The sequence below is a fragment of the Nycticebus coucang genome, chromosome 18, assembly GCF_027406575.1.
Source record: "Nycticebus coucang isolate mNycCou1 chromosome 18, mNycCou1.pri, whole genome shotgun sequence".
Taxonomy (NCBI): domain Eukaryota; kingdom Metazoa; phylum Chordata; class Mammalia; order Primates; family Lorisidae; genus Nycticebus; species Nycticebus coucang.
Genome location: NC_069797.1, coordinates 49,766,344 through 49,785,580, shown reverse-complemented (window position 1 = coordinate 49,785,580; position 19,237 = coordinate 49,766,344). Strand labels below are relative to the sequence as shown.

The 19,237-nt window shown below is 41.3% G+C and overlaps 1 protein-coding gene across 1 annotated transcript in view; it reads right to left on the bottom strand.

Annotated features, from left to right (window-relative positions):
* Positions 1-19,237, bottom strand: part of CA10 (carbonic anhydrase 10) — a 524,477-nt gene that overhangs the window by 431,897 nt on the left and 73,343 nt on the right. The window contains exon 2 of the mRNA XM_053570344.1: positions 7,106-7,180. Coding sequence (XP_053426319.1) covers positions 7,106-7,180 — 75 coding nt within the window. The remainder of the gene's footprint in view (positions 1-7,105; positions 7,181-19,237) is intronic.

Sequence of the window (19,237 nt, the reverse complement as noted above, 5' to 3'; positions counted from 1 at the left end):
AACCTCACAATCTCAGTTCAACCGTGAGGAAAGCATTAAACACACACAAAATTGAAGGCTATTATACAAAATAGCTGACAAGTATTTCCAAAACTGTTAAAGTCATAAAAAATGGGAAAAGAGGAAGAAACTGTCACAGCCCAGAGGAGATGAGAGATGTGATGATTAAATGTGAGGTGATAACTTGGGTCATGGGACAGAGAAAGGACCTGCAGGAAAAACTGGGATGCCCAGAAAAAAAAAAAAAAAAAAAAAAAAAAACCTATCATTAGGTTTACAATTAATGTTTCCAGGTTGGTTTCTTAATGTTGATAAAAGTACATGCTAATGTAAGATGTTGATGTTGATGTTAGCGGAAGTTGGGCAAAGAGGGTATGGGGACTCCTCTATTATTTTTGTACCTTTTCTGTCCATCAAAAAGCATTCAAAAAAAAAAAAGTTTATTTTAAATCTGACAACTGGGGAGGCTTTCTAAAATGTAACAAATTATATTCAAATGCACTATGTCTAGAGAGAAGATAAATTTGTGTTGAAGAGCTTTGAGTGAATTAATCTGGCACAGCATTTCACTTTACTTTCGTTTCTTATTTAGTTTGCTTTTGACTAGAAGATGAACAAAACTATATTCTATCCAAAAAGTGGTATCTTTGGTTAATCAACTTGAACACGGTTGTAATGGAAAGAGCACTGGATCAGAAGCAAAATGTACTGATTTTGAGACTTGTTTCTACATTGACCTTCCTGGACTAGAAATTTAGTAATGTCACCTCACTTGCTTTGCTTTCTTATCTCAAAAAGGGGAATAATTGGGCATAGTAAGGGTGGAATGAAGGTGTTTTGACAAGTTCAAAATACTATGTGCCTGGGATGTATGATTATGCTTCCATGAGATTTGGAGATAATGGAACCATAGAAAACAGAATAATGGTCTTCCCAAAATGTCCACATCCTAATCCCCAAAACCTGTGAGCGTGTTACTTTGTAGGGCAAAATGACTCTGCAGATGTGATTAAGAATCTTGAGAGTTGGGGAGATCATCTTAGATTATCCAGATGTACAAAATGCAATCACCCGGGTTGTTGTAAGTGGGAGGAAGGAGGGTTGGCATCAGAGAAGGAGAGGGGATGACAGGAGCAGAGGCTGGAGTCACAGCAGCAGCCATGAGCCAAGCAAAGCAGGGGGCCTCTGGGAGGTGGGAAGCCATGGAACGGATGCTCCTCAGAGCCTACAGGAGTGGTGCGCCAGTGGCAGAATTTCATAGTTTGAATATTTGTCTCCTCCATATTGAAGTTTGATTCCCAATGTTGGAAGTGGGGTCTAATGGGGAGTGTTTGGATCATGGGGGCAGATCCCTCATGAACGGCTTGGTGTCATCCCTGCAGTAATATGTGAGTTCTCGTTCTGTTAGTCTCTGGGACAGCTGATTGTTAAAGTGAGCCTAGAACCTCCTCCTTTTCTCGCCATGTGATCTGCTCACCCCAGCTCCCCTTCTTCCACCACGAGCAGAAACAGCCTGAAGCCCCAGCAGATGCAGAGGCTGGTGCCACACTTACCACGCAGCCTGCAGGACCGTGAGCCAAGTCAACCCCTTTTCTTTATAATTACCCACCTTGGGTATTCCTTGATAGCAACACAAATGGATGAAGACAGCCCCCAACATTCCCACCTCCTGGTGTACACACCTTCTAATACAAATGGAATATGGGAGTGTGATGGGATTTCAGTCCCCTCCTTGTTAGGTTACTTTTCTGGCAAAGATAAAGGTATTTTGCAGATATAAATAATGCTCTTAATCAGTTGACTCTGAGTTAATTTAAAAGGGGTAGTATCCTGGGTACATGACATTTAAGAGTCTAGGCCCTCCCAGAAGGGAGAGATTCAAAGCAAGTGATACAGTCTCTTGTTAGCCTTAAAGAAGCAAATAGCAGTGTTATGAATTGTACATGGTGAAGGAAAGCTTGTAGAAGCCAAGCCTTCAGTCCTACAATCTCAGGGAACTGAATTCTGCTGAGGCCTGCCTGAGCCCAGACCCAGGTGAGAATGTGGCCAGACTGACACCTTTTGTATCCTTGTTACACTTCAGCAGAGGACCCAGGTAAGCCATGCTCAGACTCTGACCCTGAGAAGAAACTCTGAGACAGTAAGGTTAACGTCATTTTAAGCTGCCAAATAGGGTGATTCATAAGCAGTGATAGAAAACAGGTACCATTTACTGCACAGAGGAATGAGGGACACGCAAAACCCGAGGCAGAGCATTTAAGGTGAGAGCGCAGCCGGCCTGCTGCCTTCCTAGAAGGATCGCTGGGCAGAGGGGGGACTCACACTCCTTACCCTTGTCCATCATGAGACTTTAAGCAAAGAAAATCGGCTATTTTGAAAACTATAGTTAATTAGACAGTGTTAAACCATAGGTGGCTTTGCATAATTACTTTCACTGTTTAAATGTCTTGAGATTTTAAAACCACCCAACAAGTAAGGTATGGAAAAAAGTATGCTGGGAGAATTTATTGGCCCAGGCGAAACATTTCTACCTGATTTTAGGGTAAGCACCAGAGCATGGTTTGGGGAGCCTTCGGGTTCCCATCCTGATGAGAAATGGCAGCTGTGAGTTTCCCCATTAATCTTTCAGAGGAACTCAGTTTCATGGTCCCGTGGTGCTTCCCAGATCTACACCACTGGTTTAGATCTCCAAGGAAAGTTCAATTAGGTTGTTGATTGCCCTTTATTCCCTGGATCTCTACCCAAACATTCAACCCTCCATGAGCTGGCTGCTGACCACTGCCACTCTCCAATCACTCTGCACCTGTCACTTTGCACTCTTGCCACCGTGACCTTTGTCCTATGTCTTGCGTCACTCCCATGCTTGCCTTTGAGCCTCTACTTAGGCTCATTCTTCTGCCTGAACAGTTCTGTAAGCTCATTATTCACTGCTAATATCTTCCCAAATCTCCAGACTTACTATTCCATGGCCCTTGCAAGGGAGCCTGCCCTCCCTGGTCTCCAGATCATTTCTGCTGGACTTCTCAAAACCCTGAGTGCCTTCCCTTGACAACATGTACCACCCTTTATATTGATATATTTATTATTGTTTTATGCCCTGCTTTAAGGGCTACATAACAGCTATGCCCAGAGTCAAGCCTTTGTTTTTTGTCTTTTTCTTTTGTAAGGGGCAAATATTCCTGCCTGGTCTAACCAAATTGATTTAGCAAACATTAAGCATCTCCTGGGTTTAAAGCTGGAACTACACCCTGGAGGGTTGGTGGTGGAAGACAAGGTCCCTGGCCCTGAAGCTGGACTTTCCCCTGGCTTACGCTGCAACAGACAGAAATCCTGATTCAAACTGGCTCTACAATAAGAACTTCATTATCTCACTTAATGTGGTTGATGGTGAGGCAATGCCTTGGTGCAGTTAACCTTCAAGTGGGCAATAAAAGATACGGGCTCTTCCCACTCACCACTTTGCCATCCGTGGCTTGGGTACCTGAGTTTGTTCAGCAGCCTTCCCTCACATGCCATGGATAGAACTGCTCGCCTCACGCTCAGGTTTGTGTTCGTGTACTCTTCTGAGAAACAGAACCAACAGAAATGGGAGCTGGGGTAGGGTTGAGGGGTTGGAGATCAATGTATTTTAAGAAATGGGCTCACATGATGGTAAAGGCTGGCAAGTATGACGTCTCCAGGGTAGGGCAGACAGACGGGAGGCCCAGGGAAACATTGATACTGCAGCTCAAGGACAAAGGCTTCTGGAGGTAGAATTCCCTCTTCCTCAGAGGACTTTCGTCTTTTGCTCTTCAGGCCTTCCACTAATGGAATGACACCTACCCACAACGCAGAGGGCAATCTGCTTTCCTTAACATCTACTTAGCCAAATGTTAATCTAATCTAAAGCAGTACCTTCACCACAGATGTGTCCAAACAAATAGCAGGCCCAGCCAAAATGACCCAAACCTTAACTATCACAGTGTCTGAGCCTGTCACTGATAAGAGAAAAAAATCTCTATGATTGGTGTAGATCAGTGATTTTCAACTGCTATTATTGTGGCACCATGAAAATGTTTAAACATCATTAAACTATTTTTGAAAGAATATACAAAGCAAAGTATATTCTCCCTTTTAAATCTTAGTTTTATTCAACATAATTGATGTGTGCTGCAGAAGTTTAACTATAGGTTCAAGAGTGCTGTGAAATAAAAAAGGTTGAAAAACACTGGTGTTGGTATTAGCACAGAGGAACCCTGTTGGGTAGGGAAGTGGCTCCTACCCTGAACTTTGCCCGCGAAGTATACTCTGGCTGTGGGTGGGTAAACAACAAGGTGAATAGCAAAGTCTCTAAACACGAGGCAGGAAGAAGTGCAATACTGTACAGCCTCCTTTCCATGTTATATAAACCCTATTAGAGCACCTGTTATCCTGAGTCATGGATTTATGGCTTTTTGACTATGAGCTCACTCTTGAGAAAGAATCACATCCCACTTATCTCTTTATCAACAGCCACAAACATGGTAGGGAGCCCATAAATGCTCCTGAACTGACCAGAGAGGGTTATTTTAGTGTCAATCTTGTAGTCACCACTGCTACAGAGCATGCATATTTTTCTCTTTCAGAGCTTTGTTGCAGTGACAGATTCACAACTATTATGCCAACTGCCAATTATTTCTAGACACTTTAGTAAGAAACTCACGGAACAATAAAACAAGTTCAAATTGTCATATCAAGTTGTCTCCTCTTTTACGCATCCAGATCCTGAAAAAAAACCTCAGGAGTAAATTGAAGAACACTTCTAACCTGGTATTCAAGTCATGGTAAGAGAGAAAGGGTCCACCATCTGCCCTGCATACCAACTCAGATAAAGTAGGTCATCTGGAGCCTGTGAGGTTTTAGAGCCTCAGGTTCAACCGCTTAATTCATAAATTCTCATGACTCATGCTTTTTAAACAGAGTTAGACTTCCCAAAAGTTTAGAAAATGAAATCATCTGTTTCCAGTCTTCTTTGCCAGGAAGCCAGAAGCCTTTGGGATGGTTAAATTCAAAGGATGACAAAGTCATCTCTCACTTGGCCCCTGTGTAGAGACCTTGACCTTATGAATTCGAGGGACATTTATTCAGCATGGTAGGTGCGATGGAGTGTAGGAGACTCTCCCTTACATTATTACACTTTCCAGGGTAGGTCCTGCCTCTTCGCAGATACCAACAACTGCCATGTACCGAGTCCCGCCATGCACCCACATTACCTCCACTGTGTAATTTAATCCTCACAAAAGCTCGTGAGGCCCATTTGATTTTTATCTCCATTTTTACAGAGGAAGAACCCAGAGGGCTGAGAGTGGGCAGGTAACTTGCTGACGATCCTACCAGCAGGAAACCAGACTCCAGACTCAAGCCTAGGAATGTCTGGCTTCAGAGTCCACGATCAGACATCTACACTTTACTACTTCCCAGGTAGTCAGGTAGTTATATATTGCCTTAAAGTTGGGAATGAAGAAAAGTTAACACACAAGCCGAAGATAAAATTTCTTTCCTGTGGTTATCTTTGAAGCAACAACCAACCCCAAACAGAGCCTTGCACACAGATAAAAAGAGAATGTGACAACAGAGGAAAAAACATTTTAAAAAACTGGGGGGCAGAAAAGCAACATGTTGCAGTGACCATCTACTGCCACCCACGCGAGTTTCACTACAGGGGCTCTTGTTCTTTGTAGAAGTTGTACTGATTTAACTAAATTTACTATAACCTTGGGGGAAGACCCTTTGTTACTCTAATTCCACACTTACAAGGTATAGGGACATAATCAGTGTAATTTGTGGGATATCTGGAATATGAGAATCAGATTCCCTGCCAAAATATATATAAACATTCTATTTGTTATGAAGGGATGTTGCTAATTTTAAGCATCAAATTTATGTAATATCTGTTATCATTTCATACAAACATATTTGTGTCAATCAAACTGTTACATTATCAGTAGAAACCTGACCATTTCTAGATGCATTAAACAGTTTCAGCTTTCATGTTCACTGGGCCACAGAATAGATATGCTAGAGTAAATCTATCAAGTTGATGTTCATTTCTGAGGCTGTTTGGCATGAGGTTTGCTTTCCCCCGCGTCACCCTCTCTCCCTTACGATACCTGCTTTCCTCCCATCGGAAAGCTCCAAGAATAAAAATGACACGCTCACTTAGCTTTGCACAGCTGATGTGGTAAGTGCAGAAAAACAGGAAAAGAAGACACAGCCACCAAGAATGAACCAGGTGACTTGGGACATTGCCCTTTCTACCTGCCACCAGCTACAGAGACCTCAGGCGGCCCTTGCGTCATCAATGCTTGAGCAGAAACTGTGCACTGGCCCCTGTCAAGGGCTTTCTTTCTTACTCTCTCACATCTAATCAGTTAAAAATACTTTGAAACATCTCACCTGCCTTCCCTTCCATCCTACCTTCTAATATTCTTACTCTTTTTCTTCCTCCTGCTCCCCCCAGCCCTGACTTACAGTCTTGAAGCAGCAGCAGGACCAGGACCATCGTGAGGGTAGGCCGCGGAGGAGAGGACAAGAACCTTCCAACCCTGCTTCCGAACTCAAGTCATGGAAATTCCTGGCTCTAACCTGCCTCGATTCTCTGCCCCCATACTGGTAGTATTACTTTCCCTGTCATTTTTAGCCAGTATGTGGCCCAATCTGCTTAGTCTTGGCCATGCATGCTACTGAAGTGACTCCAAGGACAGGCATCCCAGTAAGCTTCGTTTCCCTGGTCGGCCTTTTCTGTGTCACTAATGTTAAGAAACAGCTCTTCCTCAGTCCAATGTCAGCAGACAGAACCTCGGTGCTCGGCCATGCATCCTTTCATCCCCCACAGAGCATCATACAAATGGAAAGACCTTGGGATTCTAGGCTCAGATGGGAAAAACATGTTCTGGCTAACCTGCCCCTCACTTACCAAACTTCCCCTTGACGGAGGAGTCACCTGACTCAGGCTAGACAACATTGCCTTTTGCAGCACATTTCATGCCAGGTAGTAAATGTAAAATCCTGGAAATAACATTAGTTGTAATTCAAATCCTTTTTTTTAAAAGATAAAACAGACAGCAAAAAATAGAAGTGTGCTTACCTGGAACAAAGCTTCCCTGGACCACCTCCTTGTACGCCCACCAGCCTTCATGGATTTTTGGTGAATTTTGTTGAGCTAAAGGAAAAGCAAAGGAGAAGAGAGATGAAGAGGATGGCAGAGAAGAACCGTGTCCTGGCTCTCCAGCAAGAAGGGCACATACACATAAAATAACTCTTGTTATGTCCAATTATACGACAATAGCAGCCCTCCTCTCCCCTCTTATTTTTAAATCATTAACGTGTAAATATACTATCAGATTTTTATAAAAATTAGTCAGACATATCTATATGTATGTGTGTGTGTGTGTGTGTGTATATATATATATATTTGGGGGGGTCTGGGAGGAGACCAAGTCTCCACTCTGTCACCCTGGGCAGAGTCCCATGGGGTCATAGCTCACAGCAACCTCAAACTCCTCGAGTTCAAGTGATCCTCTTGCCTCAGCCTCTCACGTAGCTCAAACTATACAGGCATGTGTCCTTATGCCCACTTGTTTCTTCTAGTTTAAATAGAGATGGGGACTCTTGCTCCAACTCCCAAGCTTACGCAATCCACCTGCCTTAGCCTCCCAGAGTGCTAGGATCACAGGTGTGAGCCATTGTACCTGGCCAGACCAGACATTTTGATTAAAGTGAAAGAGGCCGTAATTGTGCATTCAAGTCCTCATCTGCCTCCTACACACACACACACACACACACACACACACACACAGAGTTGGAACTGAGAAGAGGAGGCAGATCCCATGCATGGAACCAGGCAAGAACTTTGTATGTGCACGAAACCATTGTGTTTGAAGAGGTTCAGAGTTTGTTGAAGAAGCCAGGCTGGAAGGCTGAAGGGCAACCAGCCAGTCTTCCTCAGGTCCCACGAAACTGTAAACAAATAACTGTGTTGGAGACTTTTGACATCACAAAGAAAAATGGGGGAGGACTTAAGATACTGGTAAATATCATAGGAATCAATGAGCTCATACTGACATGACCTTAGAATAATCTTTGTATTAATGACCGTAAGTAGGTGAATTGGGGGCAATTCCCCAACACACACGTACACGTCAAAGTACAGGTGACACACGGACTTCTGTTGATCCCTTTATTAATGAAACTTCATATTTCAGTTCTCAGTCACATTAGAGGAAAATACGGTAAATTCAACATGTTTATAATTTGGCTAGTATATAGCAGATGAGAATTCTTCACATTAATTTTCTTCTAGAAATCTTGGATTTCTGTTTTGTTTTTCAGGCTCTGCCTTCAAAGTCCTAGCTGTGGACTTTGAGATGTACCATTCCAGGTTGGAAAGAATGGGTACAAGGCAATGAATTTAGAAGCAAGGTTTTGTGTAGAGCAAGGACTTGATCCTTCCTTAGCTTCCAGATAAAACAGGTACTCTTAGCTCTGAGGGTCAGAGTGTAGAAGAGGTACTTTTTCTGCCTATGACATAAGTACTCTGGGGCTTGGAGTTCTGTGGTTGAATAAGAATTTTTGAAACAGGCTAAGTAAAAGTGAAGCCTGCTCCCTTTAAAACTGACAGTAGGGTTTAGGGGCTTTAGAAACAAATAGAAGAGGGACAAGGAGCCTATGGAAAGATAACACCTTTCACATTGCCCAGCACAAATCTAGGTTACATTAAAGTACATAGATTTCCCAGTATTGACTTCACACATGATATGGATCAAGTCCAAGTGTTTGCAGTGCCCTTGAGGAAGATCCTGAAGATGGCAAGGTTGAAAGCCAGTGATCCTTTGGGGAAGCAGGCAAAGGATGGAGTGGCCTCAAAGCAGAGGCAGGAAAGGTTCTGTCCAGCCAGGGGGCCATTAAGAAGATCCAATCAAGACTCCTGGAATTTGTGGCACCAGGGAAAGACAAGGAGATTGAAAATCAGCCAGGAGGCCTCTGGGCCTGATCAAGCTGAGAAACCTAATCAAAAGTTATATTGCTGCAAAGTCCACCAAGTGAGTTGACAAAAATCATTTTTCTAGAGTTCATAAGAGGTCTATTTCTTCCAGTGGGCCTTGGCACTGCATGATACATTCTCCTGCCCTTCCCTAACTCATTGGAGGGTCATCACAGGAGTGAGAGGGGAATCTGGAGGGCTTAGAAGTCCATGAGATCAGGTATTACCTCATGCATTCAGAATTAAGAGCCCTTTTATAAATGGGCTTTGAAATGCTCACCTTGACTATAATTTCATCAAATTCTACTACAGACAACAACAATATAATCCCAATCCTGATATTTCACTAAACATCAGCCTATCTCTGCAAGACATGGACCATGTCTTAAACGCGGAAAAGAGACACATTCCTAAAAGCTAGAAAGCAAAGAGCTGCATAGAGCACCTAACGGCTTTGCATCAGAGATAAGCCAGGACTGGTTTTCCATTTCACAGACATAAACTTTTGAGTTTTATCAGAATTCACCGAGTTTTATCCAGGCAGGATTGCTGCCTGTCATTGAACGATTTAAAACATATATGCAGCTTTCTCTCTATACTCTCAGGGTTACTCACTGGGGAAGCTGCATTCTTTTTGCATATACTTAGACTTTGTTATTCCAAGGAAGGATCCATTCAGGTGAGAGAAGCTTCATTTGTATTGACAGCCACTCCCCATTGCTCACACCGCCACCTGTCAGATCAGTGGCAGCATTAGATTCTCTCGGGAGCGTGGATCCTACTGTAAGCTGTGCATGGGAGGGATCTAGGTTGTGCGCTCCTCCTGAGAACTTAATGCCTGATGGCCTGAGGTGGCAGTGAGCCGGTGATGCTAGCCCTGGGGAGCAGCTATAGAGACAGATTATCATCAGCAGAGAGGTTCAACTGTGCAGAGATCATAATAAATCAATGCCCGCAGACTCCTCAAAACCATTAACCCTACCCTACCCCAGTCCATGGAAAAATTTTCATGAAACTGGTCTGTGGTATCAAAACGGTTGGGGACTTGCTGCTCTAGGAACAGTGATATCCCTGTTGACAGTTGCTGACCTAACAGGACTGATTTATAGGACTACATGTATGTGCTAAAGGAGATAGAGTGAAACATTACTTTGAACACCAATCAGAGGGTAGATAGTGTTTTATCTAAATAGAGAGAAGACACATCTTCCCCTATATATCTGAATTGTGATGGCAGGTTGAGTGCATTTGCCACCCCATTGCACAAATATTTTTTTCTACTCTTCCCTGCCAGTCAACCATACACTTAAACTGTTATTTCTAAGGACAAAACAGTGAGGAAAAGAGAGAATGCAAAGATGCTTGCCGTCAAGATGACACAAAAGGGAAAGCTAACACTAACAAAATCTTGAGTAAAATGACTAGGAGTTCAGATTTTGAGATGGTTTACAGTCTCTCTCTTTCTCACAATTGCAAGCATCCCTCTTACCTCCCCCTTACCCCACAAGGAAGACCTACCAGTCAGACCAAAACATAAATTTAAGAAACATTATTTGAAAAGGAAGCCCCTGGAGAAATAAGAATGTTATGAATGACAAAATGATCACAAAACCCTGTTCCAGCCAGGAAGTTGCAAAATGTTCTCTTCAGCTATCCTATCCTCTTAGAAGCAGAATTATGTACAATTTCAGCAACAGGTAGGTGACTGTCAGAGCATCTGCCCATCTGAATAAAGCCTCTCTCTGCCCATCTGAATAAAGCCTGTTGAAACAGCAGAGTGGCAGAGTTTCTGATTTCTAGCTTTCTTTGACATGCGTTGTGAAGAACCAAATTCACACTGCAAAAATCAATCAACCTGAGTATAGCCCATTGGATGTCTATCAATTACAAAATCTGATAGCGACAGGCTAGACTTGAAGAAAATGAAGGTGTTTTATGCAATGCATGTTCCCTGTTCTTAGATGCTCATCCTGGCCTTGTAGTATCTGGCAATTCAGAAAGACAATGGCACATTTGAATGGTACCTCATTCCCCATTTAAAGGTCAGCTACAGTACTACAAGTGGGTTATTTTAGACGGAGAACCTAGGGAAATATAGGATTCCAATTTTAAGCCCCCTCTCCCAGACCCCCAGCAGTCCCTGCTCGTTGTTTACATCTGGTCTGAAGTGAGTGTAGTGATGATTAAGGATTTCTCAGAGCAAGCAGTCTGCGAAGAGCAGACTTAGTCTTGGCACGTTCTCGGCTTCGCTTTGCCTATGGATTGGAATGTCTTTATTTAACATGCGAACGGCCCCTGGGAAAAATCCAGGTGTCTAATAAAAAAAATCACGTTGACAATAAAAGCTGCCATCACTGTCAGATGAGGAGATACACACAGCAAGGAAAAATCTCTTTCCATTTTATAGCCTGTTTCTCATTGTGGCAGTTGGATGACTTATGAGTTTCAAAAGAGACCTCTGAATCTCAAGACTTGGGAAGAGACAAAGCTCATTGCTCCAATTGCTTCTTGCACAGATGAGGACATTTCGGCACAGACAAGGGAAGCCACTTACAAAAACAGAGGGTATTCAAACACGAGTCAGCAATTTTTGTTTTCTATAAATGGTCACAGCATAAATATTTTAGGTTCGAAGGCCACACTGTCTCTTTGCCAACCACTCAACTTTGCCACGGTAGATCAAAAACAGCCACCCACAATATGAAGGAATGTGGCTTGTGTGCTGATAAAATCTCACAAAAACAGAACTGGATTCAATTTTCAGGCCATCATGAAGACTTTTGTCTTAGAGTTAGGGAGGATTTTTTTCACCTAGTTCTGCTTCTTAAATGATTTAAAAGTGAGCTACTTTAAAGAGAAAAGTAGAAAAGAATTTTGAAACACATGGGTTTCTAATTACATGTGCATGGAATTTCAGGCACTGCAGGAAGTATTACAGTAGTTAATGGTTTTCGGGTTGTCTGAAAGTAGCCACCCAAATCTATGTAAAATTGAATATGTCCCCTTCCTCAATTTCCACTGAGATAAACCACTGAAGTCGGAGGGCCTCATATAAACAACCGCATGCTGAGTTCTCTAACCAGTCAAAAGGAATCTGAACTTCTCCCAAACCTTTTATTCTTCCCACAAATTCATAAAATCTGATGTTTTTGCATTCATCAAGTGAGTATGGATCTGTTAACCAACTTGAAAACACTGATGTCCACATCCCTATCAACCACAAATGTAGGCATTACACCCACAGTCTTTGGATGTAGACTAAAACCTCCCGAGGATTCTGTGAGCGGGGATGCAAGTCCATTAGTTGCAAGATGAGAGTTTACTGATTCAGTCTAAGTAACTGAACTAACTGAGGTTCAGAGGAAACACAACTGCAAAACACCTTCATGTAGAAATTCTAGCAATCTCTGGATCTGGTGGAAATAAGTCTCAAGATCAATTCCTGAAAGCGCACAGTGGAGGTGGAGAAGTGAGTGGTGCAGTGAGAACAGAAGAGCCCTCACACAGGGATCCGGCAAAACCCCATCAGCTCCCACAAGGATTCACAAGCACACAGGTTGTGAAATTGAGCTTCCAAGCACACACAAGTATACATGTGCTGGGTAGTCTATGACTAGCAAAGATGGAGCCAAATATATGGAGAGACAGAGTGCTTATGCTGCTATGATTACTTGGTTTAATGTACCGGTGGGAGCCCTGAAAAGTTGTTTCCCTAAGAAACTACTTTGCTCTGCTGGAGGAAGTAACTCAAGGAAGGAGGCCCTGAATGCACGGACTCAGAGAACACAAGACATTGGAAGGCAAAAGAATTTCACACTGGATGCATGATGCCGAGCAGGTGCCATATCCTCAGGCATCACTGTCCTCCTCCTCCGGGCCAATTCCATCTCCTAAGTGGGCAGCAGAAATGTTGAGAACAGGGATCACCAGATGAAAAGTATTATAAGTGACCACCAGCATGCACTGAATGGCGCCCACTCGTCCGGGGATAATACCTACTCAAATCAAGCACTTGAGGAAGGGTATTTCCCTCCTCTGTACATTCTCAGTATTACGTGTGATCCTACATTTTAACCTGAAGGGAGGGCCCTATATGGTCTGTTTCCATGTCATTCTTTCCCTCTGAACTGTAACTTTCCTAAGGTCAGAGAACATATCTCACTTTAAAACCTGCAAAGCTTAGTACACAATAGGTACCCAATAAAAACTGGGTGAGTGCGTGATAGATGTTGCCGTGAAGGCATACAGCATACAAACTTACAGTCCAGCTCACACTAATCTTTGGGAGGTTTTAATCTATATCAGAAGACTTGTGGGTGTAGCACCTGTGTTTGTAGTTAGTGGGAATGTAGACAAAAGTGTTTTCAAGTTGGTTGACAGGCCCATCCTCATTTGACAGATGGAAGAACACCAGGAGGTGACATCCTGCCTGGGGAAATCAAAGCCATAGAAAACACACTTTTATTTAGCACAATATGTTTCATTTAAAAGCAAAGGGGAAAAAAAAAGCCATACCTGAGACTGTTTACATCTTTGCCATTCTTTACTTGCCCAGAATTTGAGAGACAGAATGAAACTCATTTCTAGCTCTCCACCCTATGTGACACCTCCACTTACCACAGAAAATAGACACAATGCTTGGATCACCAAGCACAGCGTTGAATAACTGAGTGACATGGTGACTGCTCCAAGCAGAGCAGATGGACGTGACCTAGAATCACTTTGTACATTGCACCAGATCTAAACAAGCTGGCATTAAAATTATATTTTTGCTGCGAGACAAGAAAACAAAACAAAACACAAAGGTAAGGGAGCCTGCACTGCTTTCTCCTAAAAAGCTTAGTTAGCATGGATAATGGTTAAGAAGCTCAAAGGTAACAAAATTGAAAATCAACAAGAGGGAAGTCCCCCAACATTGCTTATTTTCAGCCCGGTATTCTAAAATTTCTGCAATTTGTTTTCACCACACTTTCTGATCTCATTTCTCAAAATCTTTACAAAATTTGTTCTACCTGCTATCTCCAAGTACACCAAGATTATTAATTACTCCACACCTTTCCTCCACCCCTTCCCCCAGAATTCCCTCTTTATCCACTTGATTTGTCTTAATTCTCAAAGCCTCACTACCACTCCTTTCAAACCTCTACTGATCATTCCAATTCTCTAATCCCTGAATTTCAGAATATTAGTGTTTACTTTTCACTCATCACTCTCATTAACTCAAAGTATATTTACTGAGTACCTATGATTGTCAGGCAGTATGCTAAGCATTGAGGATTTAAAGTTCCTCTTTTCTAAGATGTTACATTCTACTGGTGGGAGACAGAAAAAAGGAAACAATTGAATTAAAAGACAAGAACATATTAGAAAGAGAAAAGTAGTATAGGGTGTATAAAGAGGGTGAAGTAACAGAGTAAGTGGGAGGTCATATTAGATTATGTGACCTTCAGAGATTTAAATAATAAAAAAAATCTGGCCTCATAAATATCAACAGCGATAGCACTTCAGGTGGCTTCAAAAACTCAGGAGGTAAGAAGTTTGTTTTTTTTCAAGAAATACAAAAGTGGCCTTTCATGTGACCTTAGTAGATACGGGGGAGGGAGATTCGGGGCAAGGCCTGATGATGCAGGTGGAGGTCCAGGAGAAAGATGGCAGCTTCAACTAGGGTAGTGTTGGCAAAGATGGAACATTGTATGTTTCAGATGAAGAGTGAATAGGACGTGTTGTTGGGCTGGATGAGGGAAGTTGAAGACCATAAGTCCAAGATAACTCAAATTTTTTGACCTGAGTGACTAGATGTTGACAGTTACTGAGATGACTAGGGGGGCAGAGGAAGGAGCAGCTCTGGAGCTTAAAGTGAAGTCAGAGTTTCATTTGAGACTTCTGAGCATGTATGGGGAGATGGTCACCATCTTCATGCATATAAAATGACGTGTGAGCAGAGGGCAAGAAGAGACGTACGCTCATGGCTCTTTGACAGATGATATTTGAAGCCATGAGTGTAGAAAAGGTCACCAAGAAGAATGTGAAAATGTATAGAAAGAAACCTAAACCAAAATGTATAGAAAGAAAACACAAGAAACCAGTAGAAGAGACTTTAGGACGTTCAATATTTAGAGACTGAATAGAGAGTGAATATCCAAAATGAGACTAGATTCAAGACCAAGCAAGAGTAAGATCCCATCTCTTCTAAAAAAAGATTAAACAAAACTAGAGTGGCATGGTGGTGCATGCCCGTAGTTCCAGCTACTATGAAGGGTGAGTTAAGAGGATTGCTTGAACCCAGGAATTTGAGATTGCTGTGAGTGATGATGATGCCATGGCACTCTACCCAGGGCAACAGAGTGAGACTCTGTCTCAAAAAGAAAAGAAAAAAACTCAACAAAATTAGAGTAGAGGAAGAGCTCCTCAAGGTCAGGAAAAGAAAAAAAAAATAGTAATCCAGGAACATTTCTTATATCTTTATTTCTCTCTCCCTTCCCTCTCTCTCATCTTTATAGATATATAAGTGTATAAATGTATATATGAATATATAGTATAAATGTAAATGTATATAGTTTTATTTTATAATAGTTTCATATTTATAGAAAAATTATGATAGTACAGGGAGTTCCCATATACAGTCCATACTCAGGCTTCCTATTATCTTATATAAGCATAGTACATTTGTCACAACTAATGAGCCCATTTTGCCATGGAATTATTAACTACAATCCATACTTTATGCAGATTTCCTACAGTTTTCACCGAATGTGCTTTTTTAGGTTTAGGATCCCACACAGGATTTCGTAGTACATTGAATTGCCATGTCTCAAGAATTTCCTCACCAATGCAGTAATTTTTCATGTACTTCTATCTCATTTTCCTGTTATTATCCCAGGTGTTTAATAAATATTTGTTTAATAAATCTAGGGGAAAGGTGTGGAAAACTTCATTTGCAAATGTTATGTACAAGTTGTATAGGAAGATCCAGCCTTCATACCATTCTCTGCTTTTCCTTGAAATAAGGTTAATGGTAACCAACTGGTCCTTAGAATTTAAGAACCGTATAAACAATAGTAATAGTGGAACACAAAATAAAAGACAAAAAGATGATCTTTAATACTAACCATAAAAGTATAGCTATACTTTGTTTTCTGTGCCTTCCAAAGATTATTTGAATTTTCTCATTATTTTTAATGTGCAGATCTGTGTCTATATGCCATGCCATAAGTTACCAATTACTTCCTTCCTATTCAACCTTCAGTGGTGTGAATGCTGCAATTAACTTTTCAAGCACGGAGCTTCCCTTTCTTTTCTTTTAGAACTTTAGCACAGCATGTCAGAGTCAGGATCAAGGGAAGTGAAAATGTATGTTAACTCATTTTGTAAAAAATGCTATAACAATATGCAACACCACAGCAAATCAAGTGGTTATTTCTGCAGAGAAAATATTGGGGTATCCTCAACACAAATAATGATAGAATAATGCTATCTTTTTAAATTTTGATCTTCTGACAAATAGGCAACTAATCAAAAAATGTTACTCTTCTTTCAAACAAATGATTCTCATTTATCACAAATGCATGAGATAAACATTTCATCAGAGTTAGGACGCATTTCATAGTTCATCGTTTTTACTTTATTATTTGGCATCTTGGAATGAGATATTGGTGTGTTATCCATAAAGACTACAGCTCAATTTGGAAATAGGGTCTATTCATGGTTTTATGAAGAATGAAACGAGACCCCAAGAGTTCAAGTCCATGCCTGGGTTCACCCAGCCCCCCCACAAATCATAGCAATAGGAGAATATGTATGTGCAAATTCAGAATACTAGAAGGGAACTGATATAATGGATCCATTTTCAAAATACAATTGCAAATAATTAGTAATTCCTAAAATCCATAGGTTTGTCAGTCATAGGACTAAAACTGTTGCACAAAACTTTCCATCACAGCTACTATCTCTGAATGAGATGAAAGTCTGGTGTCTCTATTAAGGTTGTCGGTTTGTTTTGAGAGGCAGTATAAATTAATGGAAAATATACAGAAGCCTGCAGTTGAATCCCAAATTTAATGGTGTCACTTTCAACAAGTTATTTTATCTTTTAAATGCTCAGTTAAAACAAACAAGAAAAATGACAATAACTAACCTCCCCTCCCCCATACCCTCCAGTGTCCTTATCTGAAAATCGGGAGTAAATACTTAGAGGACTGTCAAAAGGATTAAGTATGTTAATGTACATAAGACAATAATTGGAATTCAATGAATGGTACCCACCACCTTTACTATTTGATGTTGGTGGTGGTATTGAGGGGGGTAGTCAGTAAACAGTATCTCAGGAAAAGAAGTTAGAAGCTGTGGCACATTTTACTTGAATCTCTTTAAAATGTAATATAAATAATATATTCATACATCAATATGCACATTCCATCCTCTCTAATCAGGAGTGTCCAACCTGTGGCCCGTGGGTCATATGCAGATTATTTGGGGCCTCTTTTGCTTACATGTGGTGTCAGATATTGTGAAAAGTTATGCGGCAACTTTTTTTGATTTTTTGCTCATCAGCTTTTGTTAATGTTTACGTATTTAATGTGTGGCTCAAGACAACTCTTATTCTTCCAATGTGTGACAGAATAGAAAAATGGTTGACCACCCCTGCTCTATATTCTGAGCTAATTTGTGGAAGGAAAAATATAACTCTTCCTTACTATGAGTTCAGGAGCCTCTGAGGATACTCATGACATATGTGAATCAAAAGTCAGGAGCTGAGGAAACTTTGGGAACATAATGTGCCTTTAAGCAGGAAAATATCTGATTCAGGGAACTCATGCTGGGAAAAAGCCCAGGAAAACTCCAGTGCCCATCAGGAAAGTGGGGAAAATAACCTAATAGAACCAATTAGCCATGGTGGGACATAAAGCCACATGCAAACCTTAGCAAAAGGCCAGGAAAGTTTCACTCATTTATTTTTCCATATACCATAGCTCAATATCTTTCTGTCCTTCATTCAGATTCCGATTCGCTCAGTATTTGCTGAGCAAGAACCACAGGGCGGGTGCTGTTACACACATACAGGCGGGGGAGCCCGTGAATTATGAGCATATCTGGGCTGTCCGGATAGGACAGACTATGTTCTATTGCATAAATAAACAAGAGCAAAGTAAAATTTGGAACTTGAATTATTTGGAGAGTTGTAACTGAGAAGACTTAATCATTCTACCTATGTTAGCTACGACTTCAGTGAGGATAACACAAACTTATATTCCTCATCTTTTTTTTTTCCCCCCAGCAGCTTGCTAAATAGAGTATCACTGTTTTCTAGGTCAATATGGTCACAGTTGTCTTCTGCCCCTGTGGTGAAGACAGTGTTGCTAATCCTTCAATATCTATTTCCCCTTTTCTCCTTAATAAGAGAAGCCCCAGTTTTTAGTCATGCACCCAGTTTCTCAGGATGAAGACACATTTCCCTGCCTCCCTTGCAGCTAGGTGTGGACATGTGACTAAGTTCTGGTGAATGAGATGCTAGGGAAGTATGTAAGCATTAAAGGAAAATGGTATGCTTCTTTTATCCCTTCCATCAAGCAGGAATATGGACATGACAGCTAAACCTCAAATCCATGATTCAAGTCTTGAACTATGAAACAAAAGCCTTATTTGCAGTAATAAGGTAGACAGAGCTAAGATTCCTGTAGTGCCTACATTTACGAGAGAGAAATAAACCGCTACCTTATTTAGAATTACCTGCCAGTCACAGGTAAAACTAATCCTTACTGATCATATATATACTCATCTCCAACAACACAAGACATTGATTCTGTTATAGTGCTAACTCCTTCCTTCCAATTCATTTATGCTGCCTAGACAGACTCTAGACTCAAGCTATCAATAATTACTGACATGAGCAATTGCAACCACCTAATAACTGGACTCCTCATCTCCATGTGCTCTGCTGCTGTCTTCACCCTGGCGTCTGACTTCACACCTGCCCTATTATTAAGACTCCTCTGTCTAAAGCATCACTCTACCTCCGTCCATTTTTTGAAGGCACAGTGAACATGAGCAGAGTCTCTTCACAAAGCTCATTTACCAAGTGTTCACAAAGCAATGACCACACTCATTGACCATTTTTCAGGGCTCTGCACTATAATCCTTCAATGGTTTCCTGTTTATTACATGATGTATAATTGCTTTGATGAAGCTTTCCATGATCTATATGGTAAGGCTAATTTACCTACTTTTTAAAACTCACTC